The sequence below is a fragment of the Dromiciops gliroides genome, chromosome 2 (genome assembly GCF_019393635.1).
Source record: "Dromiciops gliroides isolate mDroGli1 chromosome 2, mDroGli1.pri, whole genome shotgun sequence".
NCBI lineage: Eukaryota > Metazoa > Chordata > Mammalia > Microbiotheria > Microbiotheriidae > Dromiciops > Dromiciops gliroides.
Window position 1 is genome coordinate 611,035,136 of NC_057862.1, and position 24,201 is coordinate 611,059,336.

General features: G+C 47.6%; 1 protein-coding gene across 1 annotated transcript; it reads right to left on the minus strand.

Moving 5' to 3' along the window:
• Positions 1-9,812: 9,812 nt before the first annotated feature.
• PKDCC (protein kinase domain containing, cytoplasmic) lies at positions 9,813-23,912 on the minus strand. Its single transcript, XM_043989873.1, is given in 9 exon segments — positions 9,813-10,727; positions 11,563-11,736; positions 14,506-14,541; positions 14,544-14,612; positions 14,970-15,049; positions 16,211-16,482; positions 17,203-17,325; positions 23,087-23,588; positions 23,590-23,912. Coding segments are annotated over 9 exon segments (1,470 nt in total). The 5' UTR covers positions 23,718-23,912; the 3' UTR covers positions 9,813-10,641.
• Positions 23,913-24,201: the final 289 nt, after the last annotated feature.

Sequence of the window (24,201 nt, forward strand, 5' to 3'; positions counted from 1 at the left end):
ACAGATTCCCAAGGAAACTCTGCAAAACCTCTCTATTATTTATTATTTGTTATTATATAAAGAATACTTGGGGCAGCTAGGTGGCGCAGTGGATAGAGCACCGGCCCTGGAGTCAGGAATACCTGAGTTCAAATCCGGCCTCAGACACTTAACACTTACTAGCTGTGTGACCCTGGGCAAGTCACTTAACCCCAATTGCCTCACTAAAAAAACCAAACCAAAACAAAACAAAAACAAAGAATACTTGTTGACTATGAACTACTTTTGTTTTTGTTTTGTTTTGATTTTGAGACCTAATCTCCCTTTGTTATTCTGACTGGAAGTGTAGTGGCCCCTTCCAGGTCCAATCCCACTGCTAACTGGCATAGAAACTTTTGACCTGTTCTGTTTCTGACTTGGCCACTTTGCCTCTCATGCAGACTGATGGGCCTCAGCTTCTGGAACCTGGCTATATTGAAACTGGACTTATAACAGGGACCAATCAGCTTTAGTTTTACTGTTGCTCAGAACTCCAAAGTTCAAGTGATCCACCAGACTCAGTCTCCACATAGAAGAACCACCATGGCTGGCCATTTAACTAGATCTAAGCCCACCTGAATATATTACCATCTAGTCCACGTGAATAATGAATGTGATAATTCCCAAGCATATTATGAAAAGTTTTATAACATGCTTTGCTAAAATCTACATAATCTACTGTATTGCCCTGAATTACCATGCTAATGACTGTGCTGTTAAAAAGAAAAAAGGTTAGTCTGGCATGCCCTCTTTTTTGATGAAACCATGGACGAAGCAAAGGAAGGAATGATGGCTCTCAAGTTAAGGGACCTTAATCCAGATCCTACCTCCAGTAATTATTCTCTGTGTGACCATCAAGTCACAACCTCTAGGACCTCATTTTCTTCATCTATAAAACAAAGGTACTAGATGAAATAACCTTTGGGTTCCACTCCAGTCCCTTATGCCCAGAACACTCCTTCCTCACTTTCTCAATTCCATCTTATAGAATCCTTGGCTTTCTTCAAAGCACAGTAAAGGGGATAACTTTTACAGGAAGCCTTTCCTGTTTTCTACCTCTCCTTCCCCCAAATCCCTCTGCATCTGTGCATGTATTTTGCATATAACCATCTGGGTGCATATTATATACCTTCCCCTAGGAAGTTCTCTGAGATCAGGGATTCTTTTGGGGCACGTAGTAGATGTTCAATAAATGCTTGTCAAATTAAATTGGAAGCACATACTTAAGTAAATAAGGGGAAGGAGAAAACCATTGAGAACACTGGTTATGGTGCCAAGGAAATGCTAGGAAACAAGAAAGAGGCCGTTGGCCTAGAACAAATTATTGCCTTCCTCTTCAGCAAGTCAGAGAGATTTTTAAAGCATCCTCTAAAGCTGAGACAAGTCAGCACCGTGACCAAACAGTACATCCTGGACCTTGTTGATAAATGAAATATAAATAAACCTTGGGATAGCTTGGCACCATCTGAGAGCTATGAAGGAATTCCAGAATGGAACTGTGAATATTTACATAGCCTTCCACCCAGGTGGCAGCTGAGGGGGGAGTGAAAGGAACACTGGACTCGATCTTAAGAAGCTTGGATTTGAATTCTATTCTGTCCCTGACTAGCTTTGTGACCTTAGGCAAGAGACCCAACCTCTCTGGGCCTCAGTGTTCTCACCTATAAAATGAGGGTTTGGACTGAGCGATCTCTAGGGTCCTTTCCGACTCTAACATCCTGTGCGTCTGACCTACACTAAATGTATGGGACAGATGGAGAAACATATTCACATAAAAAAGGTCACTAGCTTTGACATTCTTGGAACAGAAATGCTTCCAACCAGATGTAAATCCCCAAGCCTTCAAAATTTGGAAGAACAATTCATTTCATTGCTCTCATCAAAGAGTTTAAAATAGTACAAGGCTCAGTAGGAAAGAGCTAACAACTGGGGGAGGGTAGTTTCAGGTAACGTGGTTTGCAGGATTACAAAGTAAGCACTTTGTTGTAAACATTGCTTTCTTGAAGCCACTAAAAGTTATTTTGAATTATAGAAACTAAAAGTTGGAAAGGACTAAAATGTCCAACCAATTCAACCTCTCCTTGACCAAGAATCCCTCCTAAATCTGGAAAGTTGTCTTCCCGGTCCACTCAAAGGCTCTCACTATGTCCTGAGCTAACTCATTCTAATTTTAAACATTTCTAATGGTTATAAAGCTCTGTTGAATGTTATTGGGGTTTGTGAACAGACTGGCATTTGGGTAGCTCAGAGGGACAACTGTTCCCCTTCTTAGCTTTGGGAGAGAGCTGGGACTGTCTCCATCTTTAAAAAAAAATATATGTATATATTTATTGGCACTGGGTCTCCTTTTCTTGCCTAGGATGAAAGTACATTGGCCACACATGTTCTGATCCCATTGTTGATTGACACATTCTGGTTCTTACCTGTGCCAAGTCACCCCTCCTTAGACAGCCTGGTGGTCTCCCGCTCTGTGTGGCTCACTGTATTAGTCTCAGACTTAATAGACACCCAGTTAGTTTTAGCCTTAACGCAGCTCAGAACTCCTGAGCTAAAGCAATCCACCAGCCTCAGCCTCCCCCGTAACAGAGATAATAGGTGTGTGCCACCATGACCAGTGACTATCTCCATCTGAATGGACATCCTCCAGCAGAGGGAGGCACCATGTGAACCTGAGGAGCCATTATATCACCCCAGCCTAAAAACCAGAGCTAATTGTTGTAACAGGATCTGATTAAAGTCTGAGAGGAGGCTTTTAAGGAGGAAAGGGCAGTGATGAATATTAGCCACCAAATGCACACACCACACTCACAACCACCAGCATTAAAGTTATTTCTAGGTGATATTTGTCTTTTTTCTTTTTTTTGCAGGGCAATGAGGGTTAAGTGACTTGTCCAGGGTAACACAGCTAGCAAGTATCAAGTGTCTGAGGCCAGATTTGACCTCAGGTCCTCCTGAATCCAGGGCCAGCTTAATCCATTGTGCCACCTAGCTGCCCCTGATATTTGTCTTTCTGCAACTTAATAAGAAAAATAGCTAAAATTTATATAATTTATATTTAAGGTTTGAAAAGTACTTTACAAATGGTCTCTCATTTGATTCTCACACAACAATCTTGAGGGAGATGCTCTTATTGTTCCAATTTCACAGATAAGGAAACCGAGACAGACAGAGATTAAATGACTGGTTTGGGTCACACTGTCAGTAAGTGTCTGAGGCAGAAGTTGAACCCAGGTCTAGGCCTGAATCCAGGCCTTGCACTTTTCTCTACTGTGCTGCCTAGTTGCCTAACTTCCACCCTCTGGTCCTAAGTGAAGTAGAATGAGTCTAATTGCTTTTCCACGTGACTGTCCTGTTATCATGATCTAAGTGTTCTCTTCAACAGTTAAGAACAAGAACAAGCATTAGTGCCTACTATGTGTCAGGCACTGCTAAGAAAGGCAAAAGATGGTCCGTTTTCTCAAGGAGCTCACAGTCTAATGGGGAAGACAATATGTAAAGAACAACATAGGAACAAGATGTAAATAAATAGATAAATTGGGGGCAGCTAGATGGCGCAGTGGATAGAGCACCGGCCCTGGATTCAGGAGGACCTGAGTTCAAATCTGACCTCAGACACTTAACACTTACTGGCTGTGTGACCCTGGGCAAGTCATATAACCCCAATTGCCTCACCAAAAAAAAAAAATAGATAAATTGGAGGGATTATCAGAGGGAGCAACATTCATGGGAAACTCCTATGAGAAGCTGGCACTTAATCCATCAGACAATCAGAGATTTAAAAACCACGATAGCATTAGCTTTTTTTGGCAGCCAGGAGAAAATAATAGTGGATGGAACCACTGTTCCAGACATATTGTGTTTACCTTAAACAAATGAGTACAGATAGGAACAGTAGATAATGTTGTCTAGAAACAGATCCTGCTGAGTGATGAAAACACTTGATTACCCATTTGGTTTATTGATCCATTATCTAATCTATTCGTGAATATTAACAAAATTAGTCTTTTAGCAGGAGCATCACACGGAAGGACCTCCCTTCATCTTAGTAGATTCCTGGAGAGCCTGTGGCTAAAGGGGTTATTGCTGATGGTTACATCCTTCAAGGAAAAGGATCTCTAATACTGTTGGTAGAACACATTCTGTTTCTAATGTCTTTTTGCTCTGAGTTGGAGAAAAAAGGAGGGAAAAACAGTAATTTCCAGGAGCATGTCAGCTCCTTGAAGACTGGGCCTCTTCTTTTGGTCTTTGTCTCACCAGGACCTTTCACGAACATTTATTGTTGTTCAGTTGTGTCTGACTCTCTGTGACCCCATTTGGGGTTTTCTTGGCAAGGGTACTGGAAGAGTTTGCCATTTCTTTCTCTAGCTTATTTTATAGATGAAGAAAGGGTAAAGTGACTTGCCCAGGGGTACGCAGCTGGTAAGTGTCTGAGGCCAGATTTGAACTCACATCTTCCTGACTCCAAGAGTGGCACTGTATATAAATGTTCACTGAATTGAATTGGAAGCAATGGTATGGCAGAAAGAACCCTGGATTTGGAGTCAAAGGACTTGAGTTCATAGCATCATATATTTAGAACTGGAAGAGACCTTAGAAGCCATCTACCAACTCTGTCATTTAGTACCCATGTGACCTTGGTCAATTCACTTTCCCTCTTTGCGACTCAGTTTCCTCATCAGTAAAATGAGAGGGTTGGATTAGTTGGCTTCTGAAGTCCTTTCCAGCTCTAAATATGTGATCCTATGAATTGATCCAAAGGGCTGGTCAGTGCAAGCTTCAAAGGCCATGTATGACCATATGTAAGGCTAAAAGTTAAAGGCATATCAACCACTATACATCAATCAATAAACATTTAGTAAGCATCTACTTTATAAATGCTTAGACACTGGGGAACAAAGGAAATCAGCGTTTATTTAAGCATCTACTGAGTCCTGGGCACTGAGCTAAGTACTTAAAAAATATTATCTTATTTGATCTTTATACAACAACCCTGGGAGGTAGGTGCTATTATTATCCCCATTTTATAGTTGAAGAAACTGAGGTAGACAGAAGTTAGGTGACTTGTCCTGGTTCACATAGCTAATAAGTATCTGAGGTTGAATTTGAATTCAGGTCTTCCTGACTCAAGGTCCAGTGCTCTATCCACTAAGCCACCTAGTTGCCTCAGTATGGGAGACACAACATAATCTTTTTCTTCATGGAATTTATAATCTAGTCAGAGTATGTGACACAAACACTTAAAACTGTAATATAGACAATAATCCATAAGGAGGTTAGAGCAGTGCATACAAAGTTCAATGATATGATGTTCGAGAGGAGAAAGGTTATTAATGTCTATGGAGAGGCTCAGGGAAGGTTTTGGGGGGAAGTGATATTTGAATTGAAAGGGAGTAGGGGCTGGGGACCTGTCTATCTCTTAAACTTGTCAGCTTATGAAGAGAAAGACTGACTGAGCTTTTGGCACCAGTGGTTGAAGGAGGTGGGAGGAGAGAGACAGCACAACGCCTTGGGATGTTGCTAATGTCGCCAGGCCTGTCCCTGAGCTCTGAACATTTTGTTTTGTTCAGAGTTTATTTTATTTCTGTTTCCTGCTTCCTGTAGGCCTGACCTGAAATTAGCCAAGAGTTCCCTTGAACCTATCTTGTTTCCAAATGACTGATATAAAAAAGGGACGTTGAGGGATTTCTCATTTCCCTAAGGAAAGACGAGTTGATCAATCAATCAATAAACATTTATTGTGTCTACTGTGTGCCTGGTACTGTGCTAGAAATTAGTGGCAGTCTTTGGTTTGGGGGGAACCTCTGATTTATGCACAATAGGCAACTCCAGTAAAGATTACCCAAGAAAGGAGTAAGTCTAGGAATCCAAGCTAAGGAAGGATCCTTGGCTGCTGTCTGGGGCAGGCTCTTTTTTTAGCCCCGAGAGACTTTTCATAGAACATAGCGATGAAAACTGTCTTACAGATCATCTAGCCCAACTCCTCATTATCCAGGTAAGGAAATCAAGGCCCAGGAAGATTACATGAGTTTCCCAAGAACACACAGGAGCCAAATTTCAAACCTACCATGTTGCCTTTGAGAAGTACAATACTGGATCAACAGTATCAAAAAGACCAGTCAAAAAACTACTAGATTGGAGGCAGCTAAAAGGCACAGTGGATAAAGCACCAGTCCTGGATTCAGAAGGACCTGAGTTCAAATCTGGCCTCAGACACTTAACACTTACTAGCTGTATGACCCTGGGCAAGTCACTTAACCCCCATTGCCCTGCCCCCCCAAAAAAAAACCCTACTAGATTTGCTCAGGGTATATATATCTATAGATATAGATATATATCATATATATTATATATATGTTTAAAGAGGATTATACAGTTCTATATAGCTAAGTAATAGAATTCGCATTCATTTATTCATTCATTCCTAAAGTATAAGTCTAATCATGTTACTCTTCTGCTGAAGAAGTTTCACTGGTTTCCTACCATCTCTAAGATAAAATACAACGTTTTTGGTTGAAAAATGTAAATCTCTTCATAAACTGGCTAAACTCTTGGAGCAGAGTGATTATACTTTACTCCCATCACATATTTTGGCTTCAGTCAAACTTGTCTATTTCTAGTTCTATTTCCCACCTCCAGACCGTTGCACATTCCTGGAATTCTCTGTCTTCACCTTTGCCACTTAGAACCTGTAGCAGGGCTGCGTGGGAAAAGTGCGGGCTTTGGATTCAGTTTCAACTTTGTCACTTAATACCTGTGTGACCTTGGGCAAGTCACAACTTCTCTGGGCCTTACTTTCTTCATATATAAATTTAAAATATTGGATTAAGTCAGTTTTAAGGTGCTTTCTAGCTCTAACTGTATGATTAATTTATCTAGCCCCAAACCACCATTTTATCAGATGAGAAAACCAAATCCCAGAGACAATGAGTGACTTGTTCAAAGTCCCACAGGTAAGAAGGAGCAGGGCTATCTTTTCCAGTAAATCATACTGCGATGGGGAGGGCTTTCCTGTGGCTTCATAGCTGGGCAACATCCAGATTGTCCCCTTATTACCCCTTACTCCTGTTCTCTAACCGAGTTCCACCTCCTTTTTTTGTGATGATATATAATATGTTAAGGATGCTAATGTCAAGGACCTGTGATTTCCTTGGTGGTGTTACTCCTTCTGACAATGCTGATTGCAAACCCTCTGTAATAGCAGATTTGTATTCTAGACTTCCTGTTCCCTTTCTTAGATGACTTTCAGCAGATCCTCATTTTCCTTCAGTCTATACCAAGTGCTCTTGGGGAAAGGCTCCTGACAGGTCCAGTCCTGCTCTAGCTCTCATCAGTGGTCAGGGATCAGGGATGGGTACCCTCCCTCTTTCCTCTCCATTGCCTAGAACGTGGCCCTCTGCTCCCTGGTGCCCCTGCTTCATTGAGTCCCCTCCCCCTTTCTTAAGCTAGCAAGATTGACCACTAACATCTGTAAGGTAGGTGTCACTACCCATTGTCTCCCTTTCACAGATGAAGAAACTACTCTCAAAAAGATGGAGTCACTTGTCCAGCATCACACATTAACACCAGAGACAGAACCCAAAACAAGGGCCCTTCCCTCCAAGTCTTTGTCATTGGGGTGGGGGTGGGGTCAGGGAGGAGGCTCACACTGGAACAGCATGTTGTCCCTAGAAGCCCTTGATCCTGACTGTGGGGGCTATAAATGGTTGATTTTGAAAAGAATAATTGTACATCCTCCAATTCCCCTTATCCCACTTTTCCCCTCCCATAGAGCTAAGTTTCCCATGGCGGTGTTTCCCTTCTCTGTATATCTTGGATCCCCTCCCTGGGAGACAAGGGAAAAATTTAGAAAATTCAAGACTTTTCAGGGGTAAAAAACTGAACCTTTTTCAGTCTCTGGAAGGGGGGTCTGAGGTGTGAATTGTCTGCTGGAGAGGGCAGTGAGGGATTAATCTTGTACATCCTCAGCATTTAAAAAAGTACCTGAGTGAAGTCACTCCATGAGGATTTGTTTGAAGGAAAAGTCTTGTTCTTCTACCACATACCCACCTTAGGTCTTCCTTCCAGTGTCTCACCATAAGGAAGATACCTTTAGGTCTTGCCTGTATCCCTACTGCTCCAGTTCTGCCCAAACCCAACCCTTTTCTGACCTTCGCAGTTTCTGTTGTTGGAACCACTGTCTTCCCAGCCACCCAGGTTTGACCCCTTGGAATTAACCTTGACTCCTCCCACCCTCTCAACCATATATCCCATTAACTGTCAAATCTTTTTTGGGGGGTGGGGTGGTGCATGAGGATTAAGTGACTTGCCCAGGGTCACACAGTTAGTAAAGGTCAAGTGTCTGATTTTAAATCAGGTCCTTCTAAATCCAGGGCTGGTACTTTATCCACTGCGCCACCTAGCTGCCCCCAAATCTTTATTTTTCTTAACATCTCTTACACATTCAACATTTTTTTCTCTACTTATATGACCAGCACCCCAGGTCAGGTGCTCCCCACCTCTCCACAAGTAGACTATTTCTTTTTGGTTTGTTTTGTTTTTGTTTTTTTGCAGGCAACGGGGGTTAAGTGACTTGCCCAGGGTCACACAGCTAGTAAGTGTCAAGTGTCTAATGCTGAATTTGAACTCAGGTCCTCCTGACTCCAGGGCCTGTGCTTTAACCACTGCGCCACCTAGCTGCCCCACAAGTAGACTATTTCAATAGCTCCCTAACTGATCTCTCTGCCTTGCCTATCTGCACACAACTAGAAGAATGGATTTCCTTAACTGCAGGCCTCAGTATATATTATTCCCCTACTCAATAAACTCTAGGGGTTCCCTATAGCCTCTAGGGGAAAAAAATTAGCTAGTATTTCTCTGATGCGTTAGAGTTTACAAAGCACTTTACATATACTCTGATTGGATTCTCATGACAACCCTGGGAGGTAGGTGCCGTTATTATTTCTATTTCACAAATGAGAAAACAGACTGGGAAACCACTTGGTGAACTTGTTACCTTCCATGGGCTTGTTTTTTATAGCAGTTTGCATGTCATCTTCCCCAGTAGTCTATGAGCTCCCTAAAAGCAGGGAAAGTCTTTTGCCTTTCTTTGTACCCCCAGCATAGTACCTGCCACATAGTAGATGTTTAATGTTTATTGACTGCTTGTCCGAGGTAGGATCTGAACTTTCTTTACCTTCCTGACTCTTGAGTGTTCTGTCCACTGTCTGGTTTTCAAAGTCATTCACAACCTGTCTTTAATCATCTTTACAGCCTCATTGTACACTGGTCTCCCTTCTATACTCTTCTATCTAGCCAAGCTGTTCTCCCTCTTCTCACATCAGACAATCTCCTAGTCCTTAGAATCGCCTGTCTCTCGTGCCTAGAATGCATTTCCTCCTGACCTTCTGGTCACAAACTATATCCCATCCTTCAAGACACAGCTCAAGTAGCACCTTCTCCAAAGAGCCTTTGCTTGATTCGTACAACTGTTAGCGCCCTCTCAAAATGCCTTGCATTTAATTACTCTGTATTTCATCTGTCCATACTTAGATGTGTATACGCTGTCTCTCCCAATGGAATATGGGCTCCCTGAGATCAAGGACTGTTTTTTTTTTTAAATCTTTGCGTCCCCATGCCTAGCAGTATAGGAGGTGCCAGGCACTGAAAGGGGAAGCTGGAGATGAAATGTGGATGGTCTGCAGATTTGCCCAGGGCAGGTTTCGTCAGTGATGTTTTGCCCTCTTCCCCCCCTTGAAGACAGAATGGAGAAAAGTAGGTGGGGGAAGATCACAACTTCCAAAGAAACACCTACATCATCTTGTTTTATTTTTATTTTTTTTTTCTTACAAAAATAAACAATTTAATTAACAAGAAGTACAAAAGCTTCTGGATGTACAAACTCCAAGACAGGGAGAGCCTGGGCATTGCTGCCCTGCTACTTTCACTGAAAGCAAAATGAGGCAGGCTCTGGTCCCACATCCTGGCTTGTGGCTCATGCTGCAACCCCGTTCCCCGTTCCCTGTTCCCCAACCCCCCCCCACATTTCGGCTCATACTGGTATGTCTCCCCCATCCCTAACCTCATGAGGTCATAGAGGGCTCCCACAGCATCCCCTTAGGAAATAGCTCACATACATATTTAGTTATGGCCCACCTCTCAAGGCCAAATCTCAATTCACAGAGAGCAAGTGAGGTGGCTGATTGTCCACACACAACCCCGCTGTGGGGCAACCAGTTGGAGGGTGGGGGAGGGTAGTGGGGGGAAGCAGCATGGCCTCCACCTACATTCTTGGGTTATAAAGGCAGTGACTGTGACACCATGGCAACATTGGGGGAACAGAGCCACCCAGCGGATTGTCTCAGCAAAGGGAGAAGGCTCTCTCCCAAGGTCCTAGCCGGCCAGCCTATCCCCATGATTTCGGCCCCAAAGGGTCGGTCCAGGATTGCCTGGGTCTCTCTCCCCACCCCCCGACAGTCTGTGCACAGGGTTCCTGGCAGAGATCGCCGCCAGCCTGTTCAACTCACATTTTTACATTTTGATTTATTGCACGTGTGTCCTGGTCGTTTAGGTCTGCTCCATGATGTCCTCCCCACCCACTGTCAGCTCTGGGGCTGATGGCCAAGGTCAGTTAAGCCCTCAGGCAGGTCAAGCAGACGCCCTCACGTAGGTGATCTTGTTAGGATCTGAGACTATCTGGCTCCAACCAGTTTTGAAGAAGACAAGCTGTCGACCTGAAGGGCAAGGGCAGAAATGGGGATGAGACAGACTGAGAAAGAGGGAGGGAAGTTCTATATTTCCATCGGACTGGGGGAGGGGAGGAAGAGGGAGGGAAATACCTTTCCCATAATGTCTTTCATAGCTTGTCTGTACACAGTTGTTTGCCTATGGTTTGAGCTCTGGGAGGATAGGGATTGGTTTTTGCCTTTCTTTGGTATCCTGGTTCTTAACACAGGACCTTGCACATAATAGGTGCTTAATAAAAGCTTGTTGACTGGCCCCCCCACCCCCACCCCAGAAAAAGAGGCCAAACTTAACAATCTTCCCCTTTGCATCTGCAGGAGTTGGGGGGAGGGGGGGGATACATTCCCTCTTCATCTCTACCTCCCAGAATTCTCTGATTCCTCCAAGGTTCCACTCAGGTGTCTCCTTTGAAAAGCCTTCCCTGATTCTCCCAGTTGTTAGTACTCTGTTCCTTCTCAATTTACTGTATATTTACTCCTAGGATCATAGATCTAGAGCTCAAAGGAACTTCATTCATTGTACAGAAGAGGGAAAAGAGGTGTAGAGACGTTAAGTGAGTTGCCTATAGTCACAATAAGTATCAAAAGTAGGATTTGAACCTAGGTCCCCAGACTCCAGGACCACGTTTTTCCTCACTGTCCTACATTGCCTTTTCTGTGTCTTACGTTATATCCCCTCCCTTTCCCCAAACCCCAGCAGAATAAACTTCACAAAGACACGGACCACCATTTTTGTCATCTCCCTAGTGCCTCACACAGTCCTTTGTATATAGTTGGTGCTTAATAAGCGTTTGCAGAATTGAACTGAATTTGCTGCCAGCCTTACCTGTCCAGGTAGTCTGGTTGGTGAGCACAAAGGCCCGGCACTGGGAATGACTTTCACAGACATCCATGGCCTCAGACAGGCTGAACACAGAGAGGAGACAACCGCCATGGTGATATGAAGGCCAGCAATGGTAATTCTCTTGTGGGATTGTCGTGTCGGGGACCCGCCGGTACTCTAGGATAAGCATTTATAAGCATTCCCATCAGCAGGTCTGCTTGGCTTCAGCTCCATGGAATTCTATGCTGCATCCCCCATCACCTCCCTCACTCAGGATAAGCTCATCACCTGAAGATACCCAACACCTTCTCAACTCCCCTTTAGCTTCCTCTCCCCTCTGTTTGGAGGGCTCATGGATTGGAGCATGAACCTCCATCCAAAGCCTTCATTTATAGAAGGCTCACAACCTTCCCAGTAACTCCATTTCCCAGCACCATCCAAACCTGGCTTCTTATCTGTGGGATATTAAACCCCCCTCTGGTGTGTAACACCCCCTTCAACTTCCCTTTTGTGTGCTCTCTTCCCTCTTTAGATTGTAAGCTCCTTGAGGACAGGGACTAGCTTCTTATTTATATCCCGGGAGCTTAGCACAACTCCTGGCCCATCACTTAATAAATGTTTATTGAGTTGAATTAGGATCATAGGATTTAGAGGTGGCAAGATCTTATGTATCATATAGTTTAAGATCTTTGTTTTAAAGATGTACAAACTGGGGTCTGGGAAAAACTAATTTTGTCAGTCATACCTATAGGAAGTGAGAGGCAAGTTTAGAACCTATGTCCCCTGACTCCAAATCTCATGCTCTTTCCACTATACAACCCTGTCCCAGGGAAGAATGATAGAAGCCTTAGAAAGACATAAGGAAAGAAGACCTATAGAGGAGGAGGCAGAAGGGAGGGGGGAAGGAGGGGGAAGAGAAAGGGGAGGAGAAGAAAGAGGAAGCACTCAGGAGGCTCATCACTCTGGAGAAGAGGTCCACCTGCTCCCTTCACTGCTCCTATCTAACACCATGTCAATTCTTGGGCATGAATAAGCCCAAAAGCCAAGGGCACAGTCTGTTTCCCTGCACTTAAGATGAAGAAAGAAGGGGAAAAAACTTGTGTCCAGGCTGGAAAACTGAGGCCAAACTACAGCCTTCTCCCCAGGGCAGGGATGACAGCATCTGAATCTCTGTTGAATCCAGGCTGGGGGTTTAGCCATAAAGTCAAGTCACAGAAAGGTCAAAACTCCTTCAATGTCCAGACTTGGGATGTTGGGAACCAATAAACAAAGCAATCAATGGCTGCAGTCCCCCACACCCTCGGGGTTGACAGCACAGTCACAGTAACACAAGATGGCTCACACACACACACACACACACATGAAGGGACATCCATACACAAGCTGAGTCAGCTGGATACAGGTCCCCACTCTGTCCTGAGGGCTGATGGATTTGTGGCTGAGGGTAAATTATTTAGGATGTTTGGGGCCTGCCCTCTCTCCTCCCACCCCACAACTTTCTGGGGCGGCCTGAACTTTGGGCTCCAGGCCAGATTATCAGTAAAGTAACCAGGGAGGTGGTTCCAGGATGGTCCAAAAGATCAGGAGGATGGCCAAGAATTTCGAAATCAGGAAACATATAAATAATGGGCAAAACAGGCTCATCCACATTTATTATTTTTTTTTAAGTGAGGCAATTGGGGTTAAGTGACTTGCCCAGGGTCACACAGCTAGTAAGTGTTAAGTGTCTGAGGCTGGATTTGAACTCAGGTATTCCTGACTCCAGGGCTGGGGCTCTATCCACCGTGCCACCTAGCTGTCCCCTCATTTATTTTTGAAATAACAGTATGGGCATTTGACAAAGGTGCATGTGTTAGAATCTTGGTGCAAAGAAAAACTGAGGCTCAGAGATGCTCATCTCCTCAGCTGCCTCTAGGTTTGTCTTCAGAAAGCTCTATGATGATACTAATAATGCAGGGAGATTTTTCCTCTCTCTCAGAGCTGGAAGGGATCTTGGCTAGGCGGATCCCATTTCTGGAATCTGTGAGTTAGAAACTTCTTAACTCCTCCCTTTTCTCTCTTTCTTGGCCTAACTCTCCTTCCTCCAGGGAGGGGACGCGACCAAAGTCCAGGGTTCTTTTCTGTGATTTACAGCCCCATAAACTGAGGTCCCCCGGGGACAGGAGCTAGCTATTGTTCACCTCCGTTAAAGTTTATTTACAGGGCTAATGAGCCCCTCCCCCCTCTGCCATCCTTAGACAGGGCCAGGGGTCCCAGAATGTTGCTCCCTGTTCCATGTAGCCCTGGCCAAACATTCAGGGGATTTGGGGGGGAACCAGTACCTGGGCCTGCAGCTGAGGCCCATGACCCAATCTGTCCTTCCAAATAGACCCCAAGCCTGATTTCTTGGAGGGTGTGGGGAAGGGAGTGGTGAGAGACAGGTCTAGCTGAGCCTTTGACCAGGTGTGATTACAGGTCCAAGGTTACAGTGCTTAGATTTTTTTTTTTTTCACCTGTGGAGGCACTTGGATCTTCATTGATTCTCATCTAAGAGGGTTCACTCCCTGCTAGCCCAGGGTTTTAGCTCCAGAGACTAAGACTTGGGGGATAAGGGACTTCCCCTACTAATGAGTCTATCTGGTTGCTGCAGAGAAGGAGTCTTGTTCCCTACTCTGGCCAGTGGCAGACATATGGATATCAAAAGTCAACCCAGTAAACAGCCATTGGATAGGCCAATGCTCATTATGCCCTCCGACAGAGCCTTGCACGTGCCTCTCGCTTCCCTTCCATAGGCACAATGTGGTCATCTACATTTCCCTCCAATTCTGACCCCCAGCCTTACCAACTCCTCCCTGCCAACGCCATGCTTTTTGATTAAGTCCCTGAAAATTACTTTTCTACAAACCCCTCTGATGTTGTACCCTCCCCTCAGCCCTGGACCAACTCCTAACACAGGTAGTAACTCACCAGCTCTAGGGGATGTAGGCGAGTTCTGCAGGTATCGCCACTCCGATAGAGATGCAGAACTTCTCTAGCTGGGCCGTTGTTTCGCTCGACTCCCCAGGTGAGCTCTCCTGTGGGGCAGAATGTCGCCTTGAGATGGTGGCTAGTGGAAGCTCTTAATACAGAGAGGGACAGCTAAGGGTACATACCTCCTTACTTCCCCTCAGGTGACAGCTCCTTCTGAGATCATGCCCTTAGTAATTCATCACTAAGACTGGGGCATGATTTAGGAGGGAGGAGATGGCAGGCTGGCTAGGTTTCTAACAAAAGAACCCTACCAATTCTAGGAGTGCTGTTGGGGATCATCAATTTTATCTGGGATCACTTGTGCTACTGATCCAACACCGGAGGAGGGAGTAGTCAGAGGTCACCAGGGAAGAGGCAGATTTCCCAGAAGAGCTAGGGGGCAGAAATTCCTAAGGCATCACCTGTGGCATTGACGATGCTGTCCAGCAGTGGTCGAAGGGAAGGGGGGGCACTGTGGGGTAGGAGATATGTGAAGAAAAACCTGCCAAAAGAGAAACCAGCACGCTGGTCAGTAATCTGGCCTTCGGGGACCGGGACTTCCTCCTGGGAGACTCAAGGACTGAGTCACCTCTGCAGAGGAAGCCAGCCCTTCAGGACTAGGGTCGAAGTAAATCACAGAATCCGTTCAGACATATGCCTCGTGCCAAATTCTCCCCACTGTGTCCCCTCTGAGGGATTTTGGTTCTCTCTTGCCTGAGAATAATCGCCAGACTCAGGGAGGCTCTATGAGCTAGGCCAGGCTTGTGGCTTCCAAGGGGCAAATATCTGAGGCCAAAATCCACAGAGCCCAGGAGAACGGTGGCCCTGCTGGTGGGGAGTGTTGATGCTGGCACTGCTCCCCAATGTTGCTTTCCTCCCCTTCCTTCGCCCCCCTCAAATCTGGAGACTATTTTAAGAAGTCTCCAGTCTGGCTTCTCCTCCGATCAGATGATCTTTCTTGGAACTCAAGGATCTATTTTTAGCCTCACTGTCCAGGGGCTGGAACAGTTCCCTGATATGAAAGGAGGCATGACCCCAGCCCCATCCCACCACAGCCCTGCTCAGAGATATGCCCCTCCTTCCTTTCCATCCCTGACACCCGCACTGATTTTTACTTTCTGTTCCCCAAACTCCCATTATTTTTCTCTCTCATTTAAATTCATAGGAACTCTACCTATATCTGTGCTCCTCGCCCTGGGGTGTCAGGTCATATCTGTATAGATTTGAGGACCCCTAGAGCCTAAAATTTCTAACCCTTAAAATGAGCAAAGTTTAGCAACTTCTATAAAGAAGAAAAAAGGTTATCAAGGAATAAGAGTGGGTGAGGAGGGGACAGCTAGGTGGCGCAGTGGATAAAGCACCAACCCTGGATTCAGGAGGACCTGAGTTCAAATCCGGCTTCAGATACTTGACACTTACTAGCTGTGTGATCCTAGGCAAGTCACTTAACCCTCATTGCCCATAAAAACAAAAAACAAAAACAAAAACAAAAACAGTGTGGGTGAGGAAGTCACCTATAGTTACTGAATAGGTCCCCCCTCTCCCCACCCCACTTCATGCTTCTAAGTAACTGACAAGCAGCTTTGGTGGGCCAGGGAGGCAGATTCTGGAGGAGAGGCCGACTGTGGATGTGAGGAGCAGTGAGGGAGTCAGGGGGCCTCACCTGTAGGCATTGTATAGGTTCCGCTTCTCATTCATACCCTGGCACCAGCCTTGGGCTGAGCAGGGCAGGGTGAAGTTCCTGGCTGGAAACTCGAGAACACAATCCCCAGAACTTTCGCATGGTGTCTCATCTACACGGGCATCATCCAGGTCAGTCACCTTCAACTCTCCATCCACAAGCACAAACTGTCTAGGCCGGAAGTCTAGCAGGGTCACCGAGCCCAGGGGAGAATGGGCAAGATGGTGGAGCAGGCGGCCAAGGCTCAGGCAGATCTGAGGAGACACAGGAGAGGGTCTTCAAGGACCACAGACTTTCCATTCACTCTGTGCTTACTCTTCCGTCTCTGCTCTAGCCGCACCAAAGGTAGGCATGGGGATTGGGTAGAGTTGGGAGGGAAAGAAAGGTAGGAAACAGGAGCATGAGGGGACAAATGACTTTCTGGAAGTTTTCCCTAATAGGAATGGCCTCAGTGTTGTATGTCAAGGAAGTGAAGAGAGGATGGTTTTAAGATCTCTTCTATCTCTAGGATGCCAGCCCTCTTTGGCCCAGAATGAGTGTATTTAGTAGAGAGGTCAGGAGACTTTCTTTGTTACCTTTAAGAAAACAAAACCAGGAGGCAATTAGGTGGCAGAGTGGATAAAGCACCAGCCCTGGATTCAGGAGTACCTGAGTTCAATCTGGCCTCATACACTTGACAGACACTTACTAGCTGCGTGACCCTGGGCAAGTCACTTAACGCCCATTGCCCACCAAAACACACACACACACACACACACACACACACACGCGCGCGCGCGCGCGCGCACACACACACACACACACACACCACAAAACCAAACCAAACCAAAAAATCTCTTTGGCCACCAGCAGCAGGGAACATCTTCTTTCCCTATTCTGGCTGAAAGTGCCAAGACTATCCCTAGAGAACTGCCTTCTAAGGGAAAATCATCTGGGGGAGTAGCTAACGGCCCCCCTTTTTCACGCCCACTCACTCGGAATCGGTCCTCCCAGGAGGTCTGCAGCAACTGGATCATCTCTACAGGTGAGCCGAGCTCTGTGATGGTGGTCAGTGTGTCTGGGATGTCCTCACTGTCCTGGTAACAATATCCATAGAGCTAGAGGAGAAACAGTGAGTTGGGGTCACGAGGGAGCAAACACTGGTTGCACAGATCCCTCCAGCTGTCATGCCAAAGCCTCAACCCTGAGAAAGACATGGGTGACCGGTCAGAGCAGAGTATCAGGTGGCTTTAGTTTCCTGAGCAGCTTGGGGAGAATAGTTCTATGACTTCCCATCTTTTCTCCAGGCCAGATGCTTAAAGCAGGTGCTAAACCCTCCTCCCCCCATGCAGGCTGGACCTTGAGGTTCTAATCCTCAGTGCTAGACCTAAGGACCCAACCTAAACTCACCTGGCAGGAATGATGAGTTTTTCTATTCACCCACATTTCCCTCAAGTGAACCCTTCCACTCAAAGCCCTGTCTTCCCCATTCCAGGGCTTTTATAGCCCACGGCCTAACTCCTTGTTACATCCCTGCGCCTATTCCCAACATCTTGCTGGGTTCCATTCCTCCCCTAGAGTTCTTTACCTCCAGTTGGTGACCTTTAAAAAATATGTTTTGATAATTATTTCAATATAATTGATTTCCTTTGTAATTCATTGTTTTATACATCTTAAAATATTACTCTGAGAAGAACCAAAAGGGCCTGTGACCAAAAGAGTGAGGGACAGTCTCTGATCTAACACAGAGTAGGGAACTAATAAATGGTTTTGGAATCTAATGGAAGTGGGAAGGGGAATGTGTGATGGAGACAAAATATTTCCAAGTAGCGATCACTACAAATGCAGGAGGAGGAGGAGATGATGAGTTAAGGACATCCTCACTTGGATCCCTGGGGACTTCAGCTTCAGAGCTGAATAGTGAATAGTCATTTCACATTAGGTTTGAGATTCAGCCTCCTTGAAATATTAGGGACATTTAGGAAGAAAATCTCTGGGTCTCTGGCCTCAGTTTTCTCCTCCGCAAAACCTGGAGGCTGTACTTCTCTAAGGTCCCTTCTAGCTCTAAATTTTATGTTCTTATGACGGAACCAGCAAGTCCCAGGAAGCAAGGATCCTTCCTTAAGACACTTGGCCATTAGGCCTGGCTCAGACAGATCAAGGAGTCTGAAGTGGCTAGTTAATGGCGTTAGAATCTGTGGAATATAAATACAAAGGCAGAACATTCAGGTTCCTTAGCATGACAATAGCAGATCTGAGAGGGGAAGAGACTTCTGAGATATCCACTTTAGCCTCCTCCACGTTCTAGGTTAAGGAACTGAGGTCAACAGGTGTCCTGCCCAAAGTTCTTTAGATCAGATAAAAAGTGACAAAGCAAGGGTTCAAATCTAGTGTTCAAGAACAAGGAGCTACCACCTCAGTAGCTTTTTTTGTTTGGCTTCAGAGGGCAAAATGGAATAACATGGATAGAATAGGAAGAGGCAGATTTGGAGTTGGGACAAAGAAAAATGTCCTACTACTTAGGATATCCCCAAGGAAATGGACTGCCTCAGAGGGAGTTGGTTCCTGAACACTGGAGAGCTTTAAGCAACGGCTTTGGAGGGAACCCTTTTTTAAGGTGGTTGGACTAGAAGGCTTCTGAGGTCCCTTTCCAACTGAGGTTCTGTAATTCTTATACTCCAAATCCGGGAGTTCTTTCCATTACAAGCACCCCCCTCAGTGGGACAGCCCGCCCAAGTCACAGACTTGCCTCATCGAATAGCTAGTAGCATTAAAACACACACACACACACACACACACACACACACACACACACACACACACACAGAGCTGCATTACACAATCCCATACATGGTTCTCCTCGACAATCCCACAACCACAGTCACACATCCTCTGGGTTATACAATTGCACAGAGCCCCAGTCCCTCACATACCTCATGAGGCTATCCTAGTTAGGCTCAAGTCCCAGTTATTAGCTACCATGTTTCCTTATTTCTAGTCCAGAGTTTTCTGGCCCAACCCAAGGTTCCTCTCATCACTGTGTCCCTCTTTCCCCCAGATCTAGATATCTTGAGTCCACTTGGGCCTGAAGGGAAAAGCTGAGCCTACTTCACTGAGAAGCTTGGGCCAGCTACCAGTTCCCCCTCCCCCTTTCCCCCCCCCTCCCCCAAATCAGCCAGGGAAGACACAGCACTGGGAAGGGGGGATTTGAGTTGGGTGAACAGCCTGGGCCTGGTTCTCATTTTCCTGCCCAGCATCTGAGTCTTTGTGGGGAAACTTCTGAAGGTTATTAAACACCCGGAGGTCGTTAAATGTGCTGTTAACGAGGTATTAATCAACACCCCTCAGGAAAAAAATAAAAAGATGCTATTAACCTTCTCCCCCCACCCCCAAACTCCCCCCCAGGAAGCATGAAGCTGGCCAGTTAAGTCACATCTTTTGTTCCTTTCCAAAAAGGGAGAGACCCAGGACCAGCAGGCAGGCAGGCACACAGACAAGGGGCAAGAGTCGATACAGAGCATAGACAGACCCGGAGCAGGGGGCTGAGGCCCCAGGGGCACCGGGGAGGAGGGAGAGAGAGAGAGAGAGGGAGAGAGAGAGACAGCCTTTTGCCCTCTGACCCTGGGCTGAAGCAGCATCTGTCACGTGGTAGGAGCCCCTCCTCCCCCTTCTAGCCTTCTTCAGCAAGTGTGGCCCAAGAGAGATGAGAGCTGATCGGAGCTAAACTAGTGAGTGGGGGGAAAGGGAGAAGGGGGGAGGGAGAAAGGTGGGGAATCCCTTGGTCATTGGACCTTCCATTCCCAATCTTTTTCAGTTTTAAGGAATCAGTCTGGGTTCTGCTCTAACACACACCTGTAGTATGACCCTGGATAAGTCACTTCACCTCAGTTTTGGTGGGCTCCTTTGTAAAACGGGGATCATAATACTTACTATGTTTTTGCTGTGCTTTGTATCTCCGGTGATTAGCACAGTGCAGAGTACATGGTAAGCATCCAATAAATAACTATTAACTACCTCATAGGTTTTACAATAGATCTGGTTTGTAAACCATAATATGCTATAGATAGTTGAGTTTTTCTTATTTCCCAGCCCCTGGGGGGGGGGGGGTGTCAGCAATTAAAGTTTGGTTTAGTTTCAAATTATTAAAATTAAATAATTTAAGGATTTAATTTAATTTAAAGGTTTAAAAAAAAAACCCCAAACCCCCAGCCTGCCTAAGTAGAATCTCCTTTTAGAATAGGCCATTCCTGCTTCATCACTTTATCCTATGAACAATCAAACTGCCGAAAAGTATGACCCCATGGGAGACTTGGGAAAAACCCCAAACGGAGAGGGAGTAAAGGTCAACTCTGAGGATGGAGACAGGAGGTTCTTGGATTGAACTTTTATGACCTCTAGACCTCTTAGAGTAGGGGTTCTTAACCCTTTTTGTGTCTTGGATCCCTTGGGCAGTCTAGTAAAGTCTTTGAACCCCTTCTCAGAGGAATATTTCTAGGTGCATAAAATACATAAAATTACAAAGGAACCCCAAAGTTAGTGAAAATAACAATGGGATTCCCCCCTCACTGAAGTTCACAGACCTCCCCTGAAATCTAACCAAGGATGCCCTGAAAGTCCCAGTTTAAGAACCCCTTCCTAAGAGGCGGGTTGGGAAAATGTCCCATAGTTTAACACCAAAAGTGAAGGAAGAACGATAGAGAAATTAAGGGAGCAGAGGGTTAACTCAGCTTCTTGTCATCTTGCGTGGGGTGGGGGTGGGTTGGAGAGAAGTTTCTTAGAAAAAGGAAAAGAAAAAAATGTCCTGATCTTTCCCCTTCTCCCCAATCCATCTTTGTAACAGGAAAATAGATCAAAGCTCAAAACAAGAGTTCCTTCAACTAAAACTATGTGGGAACAACAACACTGCCACCAACACCCTGTGCCACGGTGTCCAGCCAGTTGTACCTGAGGGTTTACAAAAAGATTCCCTAGAAGTTAAGGGAGTGGGACACACCAGATGAAAGAGGCCATGCAGCAGACTTGAATGCCAGCAACAACCCAACAACCTAGCCCCCCATTCCGTGGACGATCAACTGGCCACACCTCAAGGTGGACAAAGGGAGATTTTGGATGAGCTTTCTGGGGACATGTAAAAGCTAACCTATCAAGAGTTAAACCATACCATCAATCTCTTACTTTCCTCCCCCACATCCTAGTTGGGCTCTCGTTCCCCCCCCCTTTCAGTTTCCTCCAGTGTATGTGAGGAGACTCCAGTGTCTTAAGTGGAAAACTGGATTGGTAGAACCTCAGGGGCCAAGTGCTCCCCTCTCAGACTCGACCTGGAGCCCTGTCGAAGAGGTAGGGGAAAACAGGTCCTTTTGGAAGGGCAATCACGTGTGTCCCAGGGAGCTGTGCAATCACCCAGGGTGGGGATTTCTCAGCTGGGGAATCTGTTCCAACCCTAAACACCCCAGGAGCCAGAGATAAATAGTTCCCTCGATTTAATTCAATAAGCACTTATTAAGCTTATACTCTGTCCATGGGTAGGCAGGAGGACAAGGGAAGGTTGGTTGGACTTTTAGGGGGATGCACGCCCTGCGGGGAGGAGTGGATGGTATAGGGGGGCCTAACGGAGGTTATGAGAGACTGGATGAAAGCCTTTAATCGTCAGAGACAAGGCAGTCCTGTCTTGCCCCCGTTTCTTACCCAGTTCCCGGTCTCTCTCCCCTATTCCTTGCCCCTGACTGGGGGTAGGCACACAAAAGACAAAGCTAAGGACTCAGACCGGGTCCCTTTCTTCTGACCACTTGGACATACAGCCAGTTATCCTTGGAACCCCAGGCTGTCTCCTCGCCCCCATCCTGAAGGACCCTGATTCAGGCCCTGGGAGGAGACAGGAGCTGGGGGTGTTTGTTTGTACTCTCGGAGTTCTCAAAGCTCAGCTCTCAAAGCACCCTGAGCTCTTGACACAAGACCCTCAGTGTTGCTGCTTCTGTCCCAGTCAGACATAGGCAGGCTTCTAAAAGTCTCTAATAAACCCTCCCCAATTCCCTGTAGTCTCCGAGCTACACGATTTCTTCCTCTCTCAGCCCTCCCAAATTCCCTTAAATCTTAGGGGCCCCACAGATCCACACAAGGACCAGAAATCTGGGGGGAATTTGGCTCCTTAGGTAGAAACTGAAAGTGATCTGAGGTCACTTCTGTGGCATTGCCCCCCCCCCCCAGCTCTTCCAGAGTCAATCCCAGCTGCTGACACCTGACTACTTTTATGGCCTTGACAAGGTCACTGGCAGAGGGATGAGGACTCAGGTCCCAAGAAGGCCATGCTCTTCCCCCAAATGCTATCCCCATTAAGGGAGCTGGCACCCTCATCATGATTGAGCTTTCTTTGAGATTTTCTTTGTTTACAGGTCATTCCCTGAGCTCAAGGCTCTTTGACCCTGCTTGGGGGGGGTGGGGCACATAGCCTTAAACCCTTAAGTCCCTGGAAACCTGGTGTAGCCTGGTACTTCCTCTACCAAGGATCTCAGAGCTGGCAAGGAGTTGGTAGATCAGAGCCCAAGAAGCTAATGGCTCCAGACAGAGAGGGGGCACATAGCAACCAAGGAACAGCCCCCAGGTAGGAGCATGGCAGAGCAAACCCTACACCCCTCCTCCAGATTCTAGCTCTGCCAGGCCCACGCCTGGCTACCTGCGGTACGTTGGGGTATGTTCCTCGTTAGTAAAGGCTGTATCTCTTGTCGGAAGTCTATTGGGCATATGTACCGTCCAGTGCTCACGGCTCGTTAGGGGTGTCCTGTCCGAAGCACGCTGGGGTGTCCCCAACCCCAAGTCCATTGGGTAGGTGCCCCTCCAGTACCCACCGTCCACTAGGGTGCCCTGCCCCCTGAGACCCAATACCTGTAGCACGTTGGGGTGTCGCAGCCTCTCCAGCAGCACCATCTCCTTGAGCAGCTTGTGCGCTGCCAGCCGGTAACAACCCCGCCGAGCCCCGAATTCTCGGACGCAGCTGCCCAGGTCGTGGCCGCTAAAGTCCACGGCCTTGAGCGCCACGGCGACGCCGCCAGGCAGGCGGACCCGATACACAGCCTTGGTGTAGCCCGAGCCCACGTACTGCGCCCCGGACACGTTGCGGAGCGCGGCACAGCCCAGGCGCGGGGGATCAGGGGCTGGGGGCCAGACCAGGGTGCCGTCGGGCGGGGTTCGGGCCCGGGGAACTCTAGGGGGCCGGGGACGCTGCAGGCCCGGGCCGCCTCGGGCCAGGTCCATGAGGCGCCGCCGTTCTGGCCGGCCCGCGCCGGGCCCGGGTCCCCCCCGAGTGTAGCGCTGCACCTCTTCGTAGCGCGCCCGGATCTGGCGCGCCAGCTCCCCGTCGGCCCCCACCGTCCGCCCGGGGCCGGAGTGGGGAGGGGCCGGGGGGCTGGCCTGGCCGAGGCGGCTCCGATCCCGGCACGAAGAGCACATTGAGGACAGAGCCAAGCAGGAAGGAGGCGCAGAAGCCCGCGGCCACGGCGGCCCGCCGGCGCCGCATCACCGCTCCCGCCCCCCTCTCCTCCGGGCGCGGCTCTGCTCAGCCCCCGCTCTCCCCCCGGCCCCGTTCGCGGCTCGCTCAGGCTCCGAGGCGGCTGCGCTCGCGCCCTGCCGGACCCCCGCCCAGCCCGCGCGCATGGCCCAGCCGTCCCGGTCCAGCTCCCAGCCCCTCGCAGGCGGCGCATTCAGCATGACACTTGCCTCCCTCTTGCTCCCCCCCTGCTCCCCCCAGCTGCTTATAAGGCCCGGAGCTGCCCCCGCCTCCACCCCGCCCCCGCCCCCGCCTCCTTCCTCCTGGGGCCCGAGTCCGCTTCCCGGCACCGCCCCCTCCGGCCGCCCGGCCCGGCCTTCTCCCGCTGACTGACAGCGGGACCTCCGCCCCCCCCTCTCCCCTTCCCCGGCCTGGGAAGCTGAGCGGAGGCAGCTCTGGCCCTTCCCAGCTCTGTGGCCCGGGGACGCGGGGGACCTGGCGGAGGGCTTGGGGG